This window comes from Somniosus microcephalus, chromosome 1 (assembly GCF_052327205.1).
Source record: "Somniosus microcephalus isolate GS21.2 chromosome 1, FLI_Smic_1.0, whole genome shotgun sequence".
NCBI lineage: Eukaryota > Metazoa > Chordata > Chondrichthyes > Squaliformes > Somniosidae > Somniosus > Somniosus microcephalus.
Window position 1 is genome coordinate 3,798,119 of NC_140987.1, and position 14,452 is coordinate 3,812,570.

The 14,452-nt window shown below is 46.6% G+C and overlaps 1 protein-coding gene across 1 annotated transcript in view; it reads left to right on the forward strand.

Annotated features, from left to right (window-relative positions):
* Positions 1–14,452, forward strand: part of LOC147123896 (sperm flagella and cilia-associated protein 2-like) — a 536,137-nt gene that overhangs the window by 119,686 nt on the left and 401,999 nt on the right. The window contains exons 7-8 of the mRNA XM_086002564.1: positions 2,537–2,729; positions 4,890–5,078. Of these exons, the coding sequence (XP_085858690.1) occupies positions 2,537–2,729; positions 4,890–5,078 (382 nt within the window). The remainder of the gene's footprint in view (positions 1–2,536; positions 2,730–4,889; positions 5,079–14,452) is intronic.

Genomic DNA, 14,452 nt, shown 5'->3' on the forward strand with positions numbered 1-14,452 from the left:
CCGACTGTGCTGTGTGATTCTCAGTGTAATTCCCCTGCAGTGTGGCCCCCGACTGTGCTGTGTGATTCTCAGTGTAATTCCTCTGCAGTGTGGCCCCCGACTGTGCTGTGTGATTCTCAGTGTAATTCCTCTGCAGTGTGGCCCCCGACTGTGCTGTGTGATTCTCAGTGTAATTCCTCTGCAGTGTGGCCCCCGACTGTGCTGTGTGATTCTCAGTGTAATTCCTCTGCAGTGTGACCCCCGACTGTGCTGTGTGATTCTCAGTGTAATTCCCCTGCAGTGTGGCCCCCGACTGTGCTGTGTGATTCTCAGTGTAATTCCTCTGCAGTGTGGCCCCCGACTGTGCTGTGTGATTCTCAGTGTAATTCCCCTGCAGTGTGGCCCCCGACTGTGCTGTGTGATTCTCAATGTAATTCCCCTGCAGTGTGGCCCCCGACTGTGCTGTGTGATTCTCAGTGTAATTCCCCTGCAGTGTGTCCCCCGACTGTGCTGTGTGATTCTCAGTGTAATTCCTCTGCAGTGTGGCCCCCGACTGTGCTGTGTGATTCTCAGTGTAATTCCCCTGCAGTGTGGCCCCCGACTGTGCTGTGTGATTCTCAGTGTAATTCCTCTGCAGTGTGGCCCCCGACTGTGCTGTGTGATTCTCAGTGTAATTCCCCTGCAGTGTGGCCCCCGACTGTGCTGTGTGATTCTCAGTGTAATTCCTCTGCAGTGTGGCCCCCGACTGTGCTGTGTGATTCTCAGTGTAATTCCCCTGCAGTGTGGCCCCCGACTGTGCTGTGTGATTCTCAGTGTAATTCCCCTGCAGTGTGGCCCCCGACTGTGCTGTGTGATTCTCAGTGTAATTCCTCTGCAGTGTGGCCCCCGACTGTGCTGTGTGATTCTCAGTGTAATTCCCCTGCAGTGTGGCCCCCGACTGTGCTGTGTGATTCTCTGTGTAATTCCCCTGCAGTGTGGCCCCCGACTGTGCTGTGTGATTCTCAGTGTAATTCCCCTGCAGTGTGGCCCCCGACTGTGCTGTGTGATTCTCAGTGTAATTCCCCTGCAGTGTGGCCCCCGACTGTGCTGTGTGATTCTCAGTGTAATTCCTCTGCAGTGTGGCCCCCGACTGTGCTGTGTGATTCTCAGTGTAATTCCTCTGCAGTGTGGCCCCCGACTGTGCTGTGTGATTCTCAGTGTAATTCCTCTGCAGTGTGGCCCCCGACTGTGCTGTGTGATTCTCAGTGTAATTCCTCTGCAGTGTGGCCCCCGACTGTGCTGTGTGATTCTCAGTGTAATTCCCCTGCAGTGTGGCCCCCGACTGTGCTGTGTGATTCTCAGTGTAATTCCTCTGCAGTGTGGCCCCCGACTGTGCTGTGTGATTCTCAGTGTAATTCCCCTGCAGTGTGGCCCCCGACTGTGCTGTGTGATTCTCAGTGTAATTCCCCTGCAGTGTGTCCCCCGACTGTGCTGTGTGATTCTCAGTGTAATTCCTCTGCAGTGTGGCCCCCGACTGTGCTGTGTGATTCTCAGTGTAATTCCCCTGCAGTGTGGCCCCCGACTGTGCTGTGTGATTCTCAGTGTAATTCCCCTGCAGTGTGGCCCTCGACTGTGCTGTGTGATTCTCAGTGTAATTCCCCTGCAGTGTGTCCCCCGACTGTGCTGTGTGATTCTCAGTGTAATTCCTCTGCAGTGTGGCCCCCGACTGTGCTGTGTGATTCTCAGTGTAATTCCTCTGCAGTGTGGCCCCCGACTGTGCTGTGTGATTCTCAGTGTAATTCCTCTGCAGTGTGGCCCCCGACTGTGCTGTGTGATTCTCAGTGTAATTCCCCTGCAGTGTGGCCCCCGACTGTGCTGTGTGATTCTCAGTGTAATTCCTCTGCAGTGTGGCCCCCGACTGTGCTGTGTGATTCTCAGTGTAATTCCTCTGCAGTGTGGCCCCCGACTGTGCTGTGTGATTCTCAGTGTAATTCCTCTGCAGTGTGGCCCCCGACTGTGCTGTGTGATTCTCTGTGTAATTCCCCTGCAGTGTGGCCCCCGACTGTGCTGTGTGATTCTCAGTGTAATTCCTCTGCAGTGTGGCCCCCGACTGTGCTGTGTGATTCTCAGTGTAATTCCTCTGCAGTGTGGCCCCCGACTGTGCTGTGTGATTCTCAGTGTAATTCCTCTGCAGTGTGGCCCCCGACTGTGCTGTGTGACTCTCAGTGTAATTCCTCTGCAGTGTGGCCCCCGACTGTGCTGTGTGATTCTCAGTGTAATTCCTCTGCAGTGTGGCCCCCGACTGTGCTGTGTGATTCTCAGTGTAATTCCTCTGCAGTGTGGCCCCCGACTGTGCTGTGTGATTCTCAGTGTAATTCCTCTGCAGTGTGGCCCCCGACTGTGCTGTGTGATTCTCAGTGTAATTCCTCTGCAGTGTGGCCCCCGACTGTGCTGTGTGATTCTCAGTGTAATTCCCCTGCAGTGTGGCCCCCGACTGTGCTGTGTGATTCTCAGTGTAATTCCTCTGCAGTGTGGCCCCCGACTGTGCTGTGTGATTCTCAGTGTAATTGCTCTGCAGTGTGCCCCACATGTTGGAAGAACCACCCCGCCCGGTGGAAACGCTTGTCCCGTGCATGAGAGTGGACGAAGGCCAAACGTTTATTAAGATTGTCCGAAAGCGACTGGAGGAGGATGCGCAGGCACGGAAGGAGCGGGAAAAGAGGCGACGCCGAGTTATGTTGGATCAGCTCGAAGCACATGAGGCCCAGGAGGTAGGAAGATGCGGTGTGGGAGAGGGCCCAGTGATCAGGCCTGTCCTTGGACCTTACTGCTGGGCGAAAGCACCGAGACACGGAGACACAGAGAGCAGCACCAATACACACCAACAGCTTTATTTGAAATCACAAGCTTTTGGAGCGCTGCTCCTTCGTCAGCAGCACTCCGAAAGCTTGTGATTTCAAATAAAGCTGTTGGACTGTAACCTGGTGTTGTGTGACTTCTTACATTTGTCCACCCCAGTCCAACTCCGGCATCTCCACACCAATACACACCGTGAGGGGAGTGGGGTTGTGGGGAGTGTGTGGGGGGTTGTGGGGAGTGTGTGGGGGGTTGTGGGGAGTGTGTGGGGGATTGTGGGGAGTGTGTGGGGGGTTGTGGGGAGTGTGTGGGGGGTTGTGGGGAGTGTGTGGGGGGTTGTGGGGAGTGTGTGGGGGGTTACGGGGAGTGTGGGGGGGTTTATGGGGAGTGTGGGGGGTTACGGGGAGTGTGGGGGGTTACGGGGAGTGTGGGGGGGTTACGGGGAGTGTGGGGGGGTTTATGGGGAGTGTGGGGGGTTACGGGGAGTGTGGGGGGGTTACGGGGAGTGTGGGGGGTTGTGGGGAGTGTGTGGGGAGTGTGTGGGGGGTTGTGGGGAGTGTGGGGGGGTTACGGGGAGTGTGGGGGGGTTTATGGGGAGTGTGGGGGGTTACGGGGAGTGTGGGGGGGTTACGGGGAGTGTGGGGGGTTGTGGGGAGTGTGTGGGGAGTGTGTGGGGGGTTGTGGGGAGTGTGTGGGGGGTTGTGGGGAGTGTGTGGGGGATTGTGGGGAGTGTGGGGGGTTGTGGGGAGTGTGGGGGGGGTTTACGGGGAGTGTGGGGGGGTTACGGGGAGTGTGGGGGGGTTTATGGGGAGTGTGGGGGGTTACGGGGAGTGTGGGGGGGTTTACGGGGAGTGTGGGGGGTTTGTGAGATGATTTATGGGGTGTGGGGGGTTTGTGGGATGATTTATGGGGTGCGGGGGGGTTTGTGAGATGATTTATGGGGTGCGGGGGGGTTTGTGGGATGATTTATGGGGTGGGGTTTGTGGGATGAGTTATGGGGTGCGGGGGGTTTGTGGGATGATTTATGGGGTGCGGGGGGTTTGTGGGATGATTTATGGGGTGCGGGGGGTTTGTGGGATGATTTATGGGGTGCGGGGTGGGGTTTGTGAGATGATTTATGGGGTGCGGGGGGTTTGTGGGATGATTTATGGGGTGCGTGGGGTTTGTGAGATGATTTATGGGGTGCGGGGGGTTTGTGGGATGATTTATGGGGTGCGGGGGGTTTGTGGGATGATTTATGGGTTGCAGGGTGGGGTTTGTGAGATGATTTATGGGGTGCGGGGGGTTTGTGGGATGATTTATGGGGTGCGGGGGGTTTGTGAGATGATTTATGGGGTGCGGGGGGTTTGTGGGATGATTTATGGGGTGCGGGGGGTTTGTGAGATGATTTATGGGTTGCAGGGTGGGGTTTGTGAGATGATTTATGGGGTGCGGGGGGTTTGTGGGATGATTTATGGGGTGCGGGGGGTTTGTGGGATGATTTATGGGGTGCGGGGTGGGGTTTGTGAGATGATTTATGGGGTGCGGGGGGTTTGTGGGATGATTTATGGGGTGCGGGGTGGGGTTTGTGGGATGATTTATGGGGTGCGGGGGGTTTGTGGGATGATTTATGGGGTGCGGGGTGGGGTTTGTGGGATGATTTATGGGGTGCGGGGGGTTTGTGAGATGATTTATGGGGTGCGGGGTGGGGTTTGTGAGATGATTTATGGGGTGCGGGGTGGGGTTTGTGGGATGATTTATGGGGTGCGGTTTGTGGGATGATTTATGGGGTGCGGGGTGGGGTTTGTGGGATGATTTATGGGGTGCGGTTTGTGGGATGATTTATGGGGTCCGGGGTGGGGTTTGTGGGATGATTTATGGGGTGCGGTTTGTGGGATGATTTATGGGGTGCGGAGGGGGGTTTGTGGGATGATTTATGGGGTGCGGGGGGTTTGTGGGATGATTTATGGGGTGCGGAGGGGGGTTTGTGGGATGATTTATGGGGTGCGGGGTGTTTGTGGGATGATTTATGGGGTGGGGGTATATCACAGTTGCTGTGAGCTGGTGCTGACCCCGCGTCCTGTCCTTTATCCCAGGAGGTGTACCGGGAAGAGCAGCTGGTGAATCGCCTGATGCGCCAGTCGCTGCAGGAGCGGCGGATCGCTGTCCAGCTGATGCACGCTCGCCACGAGAAACAGGTCATAGTGCAGAATCGCATCTTTCGGGAGAAGCAGTACGAGGAGAAGCGATTGCAGGAGTTCCAGGAGGCGCTGGACTATTTGGCAGTATGTTATCTCACGGCAACTCTCAGCTTTCATACAATCATAGAGTCTTACAGCACAGATGCAGGCCATTGTCGGCTCTTTGAAAGAGCTGTCTGATTCAGTCCCACACCCCAGCTCTTTCCTATAATCCTGCAAATTAGTCCCCTTCAAGAACATGTCCAATTGCCTTTTGAAAGTTCCTATGGAATCTGCTTCCACCACCCTGTCAAAATTCATGGAATGTATACAAGATAGTTTCCTAGATCCTATTAAGGAACCAACTAGGGAACAGGCTATTTTAGATCTAGTATTGTGCAACGACAAAGGGTTAATTAATAACCTTGTAGTAAAGGGGCCTTGAGGGAAGAGTGACCATAATATGATAGAATTTTATATTGAGTTTGAAAGTGATTTAGTTAAATCCAAAACAAGGGTCTTAAATCTAAACAAAGCAAACTACGTAGGTATGAGGAGCGAGTTGGCTAAGGTAGATTGGGAAACTGCATTAAAAATATGACGGGAGACAAGCTATGGCTAGCATTTAAAGAATTAATACATAATTTACAACAAATATACATTCCTTTAAGGCACAAAAACCCCACAGGAAAAGTGGTCCAACTGTGGCTAACAAGAGAAGTTAAAGATAGTATTAGATCAAAGGAAGAGGCGTCTAACGTTGCCAGAAAGAGTAGTAAGCCTGAGGTGTGGGAGGATTTTAGAATTCAGCAAAGGAGGACCAAGAAATTGATAAAGAAAGGTTAAATAGAATATGAGAATAAACTAGCGAGAGACATAAAAACAGACTGTAAAAGCTTCTTGAAATAAAGAATAGATTTGCCTTTCTAATCTAGTCTTTATTAACTTAAAAATCCGGTAGCACATCTTCAACACCCAGTCCCAACTAAAGGCTGGAAAGAACTGAATTTAAGATGGCCACCACAAATCACATGACATCAACTACCAATGAGATTACAGCATATATCCCAAGGCAGGAAACAAACAACCAAGCACAATACTTCTTACTAAACATAAAGAATAATCACCACATTCACCCCTCCTTTTAAAATATACTCCAACCTAAATAACCTTTACAATTTATAATATAATATTTCAACAATTTTAAAACATTACTATCAATTTAAAAGTCCATTTTCAATCGGTCGACCGGATATCTTGTTCGTGTCGACCTTCTTAACCTTGGTGAAATTCCTTGCCCTCCCACACCAGGAGACACAGAAGTATCTTCTGCAGGAAGGCTATCCATATCCCGATTTTCAACGGTTTCCGGATTAGAAATCCCATCAGGAGGTAAACTGGGACGGTCATGAACATCCATCGAGGGCTGACTAATAGAAGTATAATTATCTGCAGTCGGATTGGAAATATTCGTAGTATCTGTAACAGCATCCACATTATCTGAATCATGACTATTGTTAATATCCTCAGAAGAGGGCTGGCCACCACAAGGAGGCAAGTCTTTAATTGAAACGGTACTTTCTTTCCCATCTTGGAATCGAATATGAGCATATTGGGAATTTGCCTCCAACAGCTCCACCTCCTCCACTAAAGGATCATATTTTGACAATCTAACATGGCGTCGAAGCAGCACAGGTCCCTGCATAGTAAGCCATGAAGGTACCGAATATCCCGTAGTAGATCTCCGCGGATAGTTAAAGAGCCTTTCATGGGGGGTCACATTAGTAGCCGTTGAAAGCAATGATCTAATGGAATGCAGGGCATCAGGCAGTACCATTTCCCACTGTGTATTCTTAAGGTTCCGGGATGTCAAAGTCAACATAACTGCCTTCCAGATCACCCCATTATATCGTTCGCACTGTCCATTACCCTGGGGATTATACGGGGTAGTTCTGCTAGTAGAAATTCCCCGACTCTGAAGGTATTCCTTTAACTGGGAAGACATAAAAGAACTTCCCTGATCCGAATGGATATACGCAGGCATCCCAAAGATGACAAAAAGTTGAGTCAGACATTTGATAACTGTAGCAGCTGATACATCTGCGCAAGGAAAAGCAAAAGGGAACCTTGAAAACTCATCCACAACAGTAAATATATATCGGTTTTGAGTAGTTGAAGGAAGAGGCCCCTTGAAATCGACGCTCAAACGTTCAAAAGGAGAAGTAGCCTTTATAAGATGAGCTCGTTGAGGCTTAAAGAAATTCGGTTTACACCGATCACAGATAGAACATGATGAAGTCATCCGCTTGACGTCTTCAACTGAAAAGGGCAAATTCTTACTGCGTACGAAGTGTATCATCCTCGTAACCCCAGGATGGCATAAGGCATTGTGAAGATTAATAAGCGTATCTCCGTGAATCACAGAACAATAAGCCCTCGACAGCGCATCAGCAGCAACATTATCCTTCCCCGGACGATAAACTATATCAAAATGGTAACATGCCAACTCAATCCTCCACCTCATTATTTTATCATTTTTGATCTTTCCAAAATGTTTGACATCAAACATAAAGGACACAGACTTTTGATCAGTTACCAACGTAAAATGTCACCCCGATAAATAATGTCTCCATTTACGCAGTGCTTCTACTATTGCATACGCCTCTTTCTCTATTGAAGAATGCCTTTTTTCACTATTGTTCAAGGTACGTGAGAAAAAGGCCACAGGTCTTCCATTTTGGTTCAGAGTAGCCCCAATTGCAAAATCAGAAGCGTCCGTCTCAATCACAAAAGGAACCTGCTCATCAATAGAATGCACAACTGCTCCAAGGATATCCTTTTTAAAATTATCAAAACACGTCCTGGCCTCCCATGATAGAGGATATGTCGTAACCCGAATAAGAGGCCGGATCTTCTGTGAAAAATTTGCAATCCAATTAGAATAGTAAGAAAACAGTCCAACAACTCGTTGCAAAGCCTTAGAATTAGTAGGACAAGGTAAATCAATCAATGGTCGCAGACGTTCTGGGTCTGGTTTAATCTTGTTTCCCGAGATAATGTACCCCAGTAGATTTACCTCAGTGGTCGAAAAGGTACACTTCTCTTTATTGAAAGTTAAACCAACTTTTTCCGCAGCTTGAAGGAATCTTTCTAAATTAGAATCATGCTCCACCCTTGATTTGCCACACACCGTGATGTCATCTAAATATGAAAAGGTGTCAGAGAGAGAGTTATCACTTATAAAAGCATCCATTGCCCGTTGAAAACAAGCAACACCATTAGTAACACCAAATGGTATTCGGCAAAACTGATACAGCTTTCCACCAGCCTCAAAGGCCGTATATGGTTGATCCTTCTTAACAATAGGAATCTGATGATAAGCACTCTTTAGGTCAATAGTGCTAAAAACCTTATACTGAGATACTTTATTGATAAGCTCATCAATCTTAGGCAAAGGGTACGCATCTAATTGAGTATACCTATTAATAGTTTGGGAATAGTCTATCACCATTCGTTTCTTATGTCTCTTGTTAGTCGTGACAACTACCTGTGCCCGCCAAGGCGAACAACTAGGTTCAATGATTCCTTCCAATAAGAGACGTTGAAATTCAGAATTAATAAATTCTCTATCCTGACTGCTATACCTTCTTGACTTGGTAGCAATTGGCTTACAATCCGGCATCAAATTGGAAAAAAGTGATAATGGAGAAATGGATAAAGAGGTTAATCCACAAATAGATAAAGGTGGCTTAGTCCCTCCAAATGAAAGACTGAGACTCTCGTGTAACTGAAGCACATCATGACCAATCAAAATATCCGCACAGAGATTAGGCAAAACAGATAGGCGTATATCAGTATACGTATTACCTAGAAGAATCAATTTCACAAGGCAACAACCAGCTACTTGTGAAGTGAGAGTCGTCTGAGCCATACACACCTGATAGGAAACAGGCGAAATTTTCAAATGCTTCTCCTTTGCAAACTGAAGACTTATAAAACTCTCGGTACTGCCCGTATCTATAAGGGCCTTCACTTCCAACCCATTAACTTGGGCCGTAACTATAGCTTTGTTTAGGCCATGAGCAAATGCAGCAGAAATTGATGCAATAAACGCCCTATCTAAAGGCTGAATAGTCACAGAGGAGGTAATTGAACCTGATGATTTACACACACGTGCGTAATGACCTCTCTTGCTGCATTTACTACACACAGCCTCCCGAGCAGGACACTTCAGACGAGGGTGCCGGACGTTCCCACAAAAATAACACTTCTGAATCCGAGAGGCAACAGCCGCTGAAGCAGAAACTGTTTCAGAATCTAGTAAACCACTCCTATTAAGTCCACATAATTCCTTTTCATCCGGAACTGCCGAAACCACAGTCACAGGCTGATTAAAAAGAGCATAAGAATCCGAACTTCTCTGAGCCACATCCAATGTAGAAGCTTGCTCAAAAGCACTCTTAAGATCCAAAGTCTTATTTTCTAACAACCGCTGACGAATTGATCTAGACAGTAATCCATTAATAAAAGCATCCCGTACCGATTCTTCCTTATATTCTTCAGCCGTCACGGCCTTATAATTACAGTTAACACTAAGGCACCGAAGTGCTTGTAAATAAGTATCCAAAGATTCTCCCACCTGCTGCCTACGGGCAGATAGAAGGTGACGTGCAAATACCTCATTCTTTGGTTTAACAAAAATCTTTTCCAATGTAGAAATAGCCACTTCGTAAGTTTTACAGTCCAAAATATACTTATACACATCCGGAGCAATGTAGTTGATCAGCATATTCAGCTTATTTAGAGACTCTTGATCCAACACGCCCAAAAAGTTTTTAAATGTACAATACCAATGTTTCCATTTATCATCCACTCCTGCAGAATTCGGGTCAGCATTGAATCGTTCTGGTTGAAGATATCGCTCCATTCTGACATAAAGTTAATAAATTGAAATAAAGAATAGATTTGCCTTTCTAATCTAGGCTTTATTAACTTAAAAATCCGGTAGCACATCTTCAACACCCAGTCCCAACTAAAGGCTGGAAAGAACTGAATTTAAGATGGCCACCACCAATCACATGACATCAACTACCAATGAGATTACAGCATATACCCCAAGGCAGGAAACAAACAACCAATCACAATACTTCTTACTAAACATAAAGAATAATCACCACACTTCTATAGGTATGTAAAAAGGAAAAGATTAGCGAAAGTAAATGTGGGTTCCTTACAGGCTGAGACAGGAGAAATTATAATGGGGAATAAGGAAATGGCAGAGAAATTAAACAAATACTTGGTGTCTGTCTTCACGGAAGAAGACGCAAAAAACTTCCTGGAAATAGTGGAGAACCAAGGGTCTAGCGAGAATGAGGAACTGAAAGAAATTAGTATTAGTAAAAAAAATAAATCCCCTGGACATAAGAACATAAGAAATAGGAGCAGGAGTCGGCCATTCGACCTCTCGAGCCTGCTCCGCCATTCAATAAGATCATGGCTGATCTGATCTTGGCCTCAACCCCACTTTCCCGCCCACTCCCCATAACCCGCGACTCCCCTGTAGTTCAAAAATATGTCTATCTCCGCCTTGAATATATTCAATGACTCCGCCTCCACAGCTCTCTGGGGTAGAGAATTCCAAAGATTCACGGCCCTCTGAGAGAAAATATTCCTCCTCATTGCCGTTTTAAATGGGCGACCCCTTATCCTGAAACTATGCCCCCTAGTTCTAGATTTCCCCACGAGGGGTAACATCCTCCTTGCATCTACCCTGTCGAGCCCCCTCAGAATCTTATATGTTTCAATAAGATCACCTCTCATTCTTCTAAACTCCAATGAGTATAGGCCCAACCTGCACAACCTTTCTTCATAAGACAGCTCCTTCATCTCAGGAATTAACCTCGTGAACCTTCTCTGAACTGCCTCCAATGCAAGTCTTGTGCACCAGTCGCTGAAGGTAAGCATGCAGGTGCAGCAGGCGGTTAAGAAGGCAAATGGTATGTTGGCCTTCGTAGCGAGAGGGTTCGAGTACAGGAACAAGGATGTCTTGCTACAGTTGTACAGGGCCTTGGTGAGACGGCACCTCGAGTACTGTGTGCAGTTTTGGTCGCCTTACCTGAGGAAGGACGTTCTTGCCATGGAAGGAGTGCAGCGAAGATTCACCAGGCTGATACCTGGGATGGCAGGAATGACGTATGAGGAGAGATTGTGTCGATTGGGCTTATACTCACTGGAGTTTAGAAGATTGAGAGGGGATCTCATCGAAACTTATAAAATTCTGTCAGGCCTGGACAGACTAGATGCAGGAAGGATGTTTATGATGGCCGGGGAGTCCAGAACCAGAGGTCATAGTCTAAGGATAAGGGGTAAGCCATTTAGGACTGAAATGAGGAGGAATTTCTTCACCCAGAGAGTGGTGAACCTATGGAATTCTCTGCCACAGAGGGCGGTGGAGGCCAGTTCATTAAATATATTCAAAAAAGAGTTGGATATATTTCTTAAGGCTAAAGGGATCAAGGGATATGGGGAGAAGGCAGGGACAGGGTACTGAATTTGGATGATCAACCATGATCACATTGAATGGCAGAGCAGGCTCGAGGGGCCGAATGGCCTACTCCTGCTCCTATCTTCTATGTTTCTATGTTTCTATGTCCTTCCTTAAATAAGGAGACCAAAACTGTACGCAGTACTCCAGGTGTGGTCTCACCAATACCCTGTACAGTTGTAACAGGACTTCCATGCTTTTATACTCCAACCCCTTTGAAATAAAGGCCAACATTCCATTTGCCTTTTTGATTACTTGCTGTACCTGCATGCTAACTTTTTGTGTTTCATGCACAAGGACCCCCAGGTCCCTCTGAACTGTAGCATTTTGTAATCTCTCTCCATTTAAATAATAATTTGCTTTTTTATTTTTCCTGCCAAAGTGGATAACCTCTCACTTTCCCACATTATACTCCATCTACCAAATGTTTGCCCACTCACTTAGCCTGTCTATATCCCTTTGCAGCTTGAGTCCTCTGCACAACTTGCTTTCCCACCCATCTTTGTATCATCTGCAAACTTGGCTACATTACACTTGGTCTCTTCATCGAAGTCATTAATGTAGATTGTAAATAGTTGAGGCCCAAGCACCGATCCCTGTGGCACCCCACTAGTATCCGTTTGCCAACCGGAAAATGACCCATTTATCCCGACTCTGTGTTTTCTGTTAGTTAGCCAATCCTCTATCCATGCTAATATATTACCCACAACCCCGTGAGCTCTTATCTTATGCAGTAACCTTTTATGTGGCACCTTATCGAATGCCTTCTGGAAATCCAAATACACCACATCTACTGGTTCACCTTTGCCCACCCTGCTCGTTACCTCCTCAAAGAACTCCAGCAAATTTGTTAAACATGATTTCCCTTTCATAAAACCATGCTGACCCTGCTTGACTGCATTATGATTTTCTAAATGTCCTGCTACTGCTTCTTTAATGAAGGACTCCAGCATTTTCCCAACAACAGATGTTAGGCTAACTGGTCTATAGTTTCCTGCTTTCTGTCTCCCTCCTTTCTTAAATAGGGGCGTTACATTTGCGGTTTTCCAATCTGCTGGGACCGCTCTAGAATCCAGGGAATTTTGGTAGATTACAACCAACGCATCCACTATCTCTGCAGCCACTTCTTTTAAGACCCTAGGATGTCAGCCATGAGGTCCAGGGGACCTGTCAGCCTTTAGTCCCATTAGTTTGCCTAGTACTTTTTCTCTAGTTAAAATCATTGTTTTAAATTCTTCCCTCCCTATCGCCCCTTGATTATCAATTATTATTGGGATGCTTTTAGAGCCTTCTACCATGAAATCCGATACAAAATATTTGTTCAAAGTCTCTGCCATTTCCTTGTTTCCCATTATTAATTCCCCAGTCTCATCCTCTAGGGGACCAACGTTTACTTTAGCTACTCTCTTCCTTTTTATATACTTGTTGAAACTCTTCCTGTCTGTTTTTACATTTTTTGCTGGTTTACTTTCAAAATCTATCTTCGCCCTCTTTTATTTTTTAATCATCCTTTGCTGGTTTCTAAAAATTTCCCAATCCTCTGGCCTTCCACTAATTTTTGCAACATTGTATGCCTTTGTTTTCAATTTCATACCTCCTTAACTTCCTTAGTTAGCCACAGATGGTTCATCCTTCTCATACAGTCTTTCTTTCTCACTGGAATATATCTTTGCTGAGAGTTAGGAAATATCTCCTTAAATGTCAGCCACTGCTTATCTACCGTCTTAACCTTTAATCTATTTTCCCAGTCCATTTTAGCCAACTCTGTCTTCATACCTTTGTAATTGCCTTTATTTAAGTTTAGGACACTAGTTTCAGACCCAAGTTTCTCACCCATGGTGTGATGGCCTACATCCTAGGGTGTTGAAAGAGGTGGCTACAGCGATAGTGGATGCTTTGGTTGTCATTTTCCAAAATGCCATAGATTATAGAATAGCTCCTGTGGATTGGAAGGTAGCAAATGTACCTCACTATACGAGAATCTATTATTAAGGACGCAGTAACAGGTCACTTAGAAAATAATAATGGGACTGGGCAGAGCCTACACGGATTTATGAAAGGGAAATTATGTTTGACAAATCTATTAGAGTTTTTTGAGGTTGTAACTAGCAGAATATATAAGGGGGAACCAGTGGATGTGGTGTATTTGGATTTTCAGAAGGCTTTCGAAAAGGTGCCGCACAAGAGGTTATTAAACAAAATTAAGGTTCATGGGATTGGGGGTAATATACTAGCATGGATTGAGGATTGGTTAACGGACAGAAAACAGTAGGAAAAAACGGGTCATTTTCGGGTTGGCAGGCTGTAACTAGTGGGGTACCACAAGGATCAGGGGCTTGGGCTTCAGCTATTCACAATCTACATCAATGATTTGGATGAGGGGACCAAATGTAATATCCAAGTTTGCTGATGATACAAAGCTGGGTGGGAATGTAAGTTGTGAGGAGGATGCAGGGAGGCTTCAAGGGGATATAGACAGGCTAAGTGAGTGGGCAAGAACATGGCAAATGGAATATAATGTGGAGAAATGTGAAGTTATCCACTTTGGTAGGAAAAATAGAAAAGCAGAGTATTTTTTAAATGGTCAGAGATTGGGAAATGTTGGTGTTCAGAGGGACCTGGGTGTCCTTGTACACGAATCACTGAAAGTTAACATGCAGGTACAGCAAGCAATTAGGAAAGCAAATGGTATGTTGGCCTTTATTACAGGAGGATTTGAGTATAAGAGTAAAGACGTCTTACTGCAATTATATAGGGCCCCGGTGAGACCACACCTGGAGTATTGTGTACAGTTTTGGTCTCCTTACCTAAGGAAGGATAAACTTGCCATAGAGGGAGTGCAACGAAGGTTCACCAGACTGATTCCTGGGATGGGGGGATTGTCCTATGAGGAGAGATTGAGTAGACTAGGCCTATATTCTCTAGAGTTTAGAAG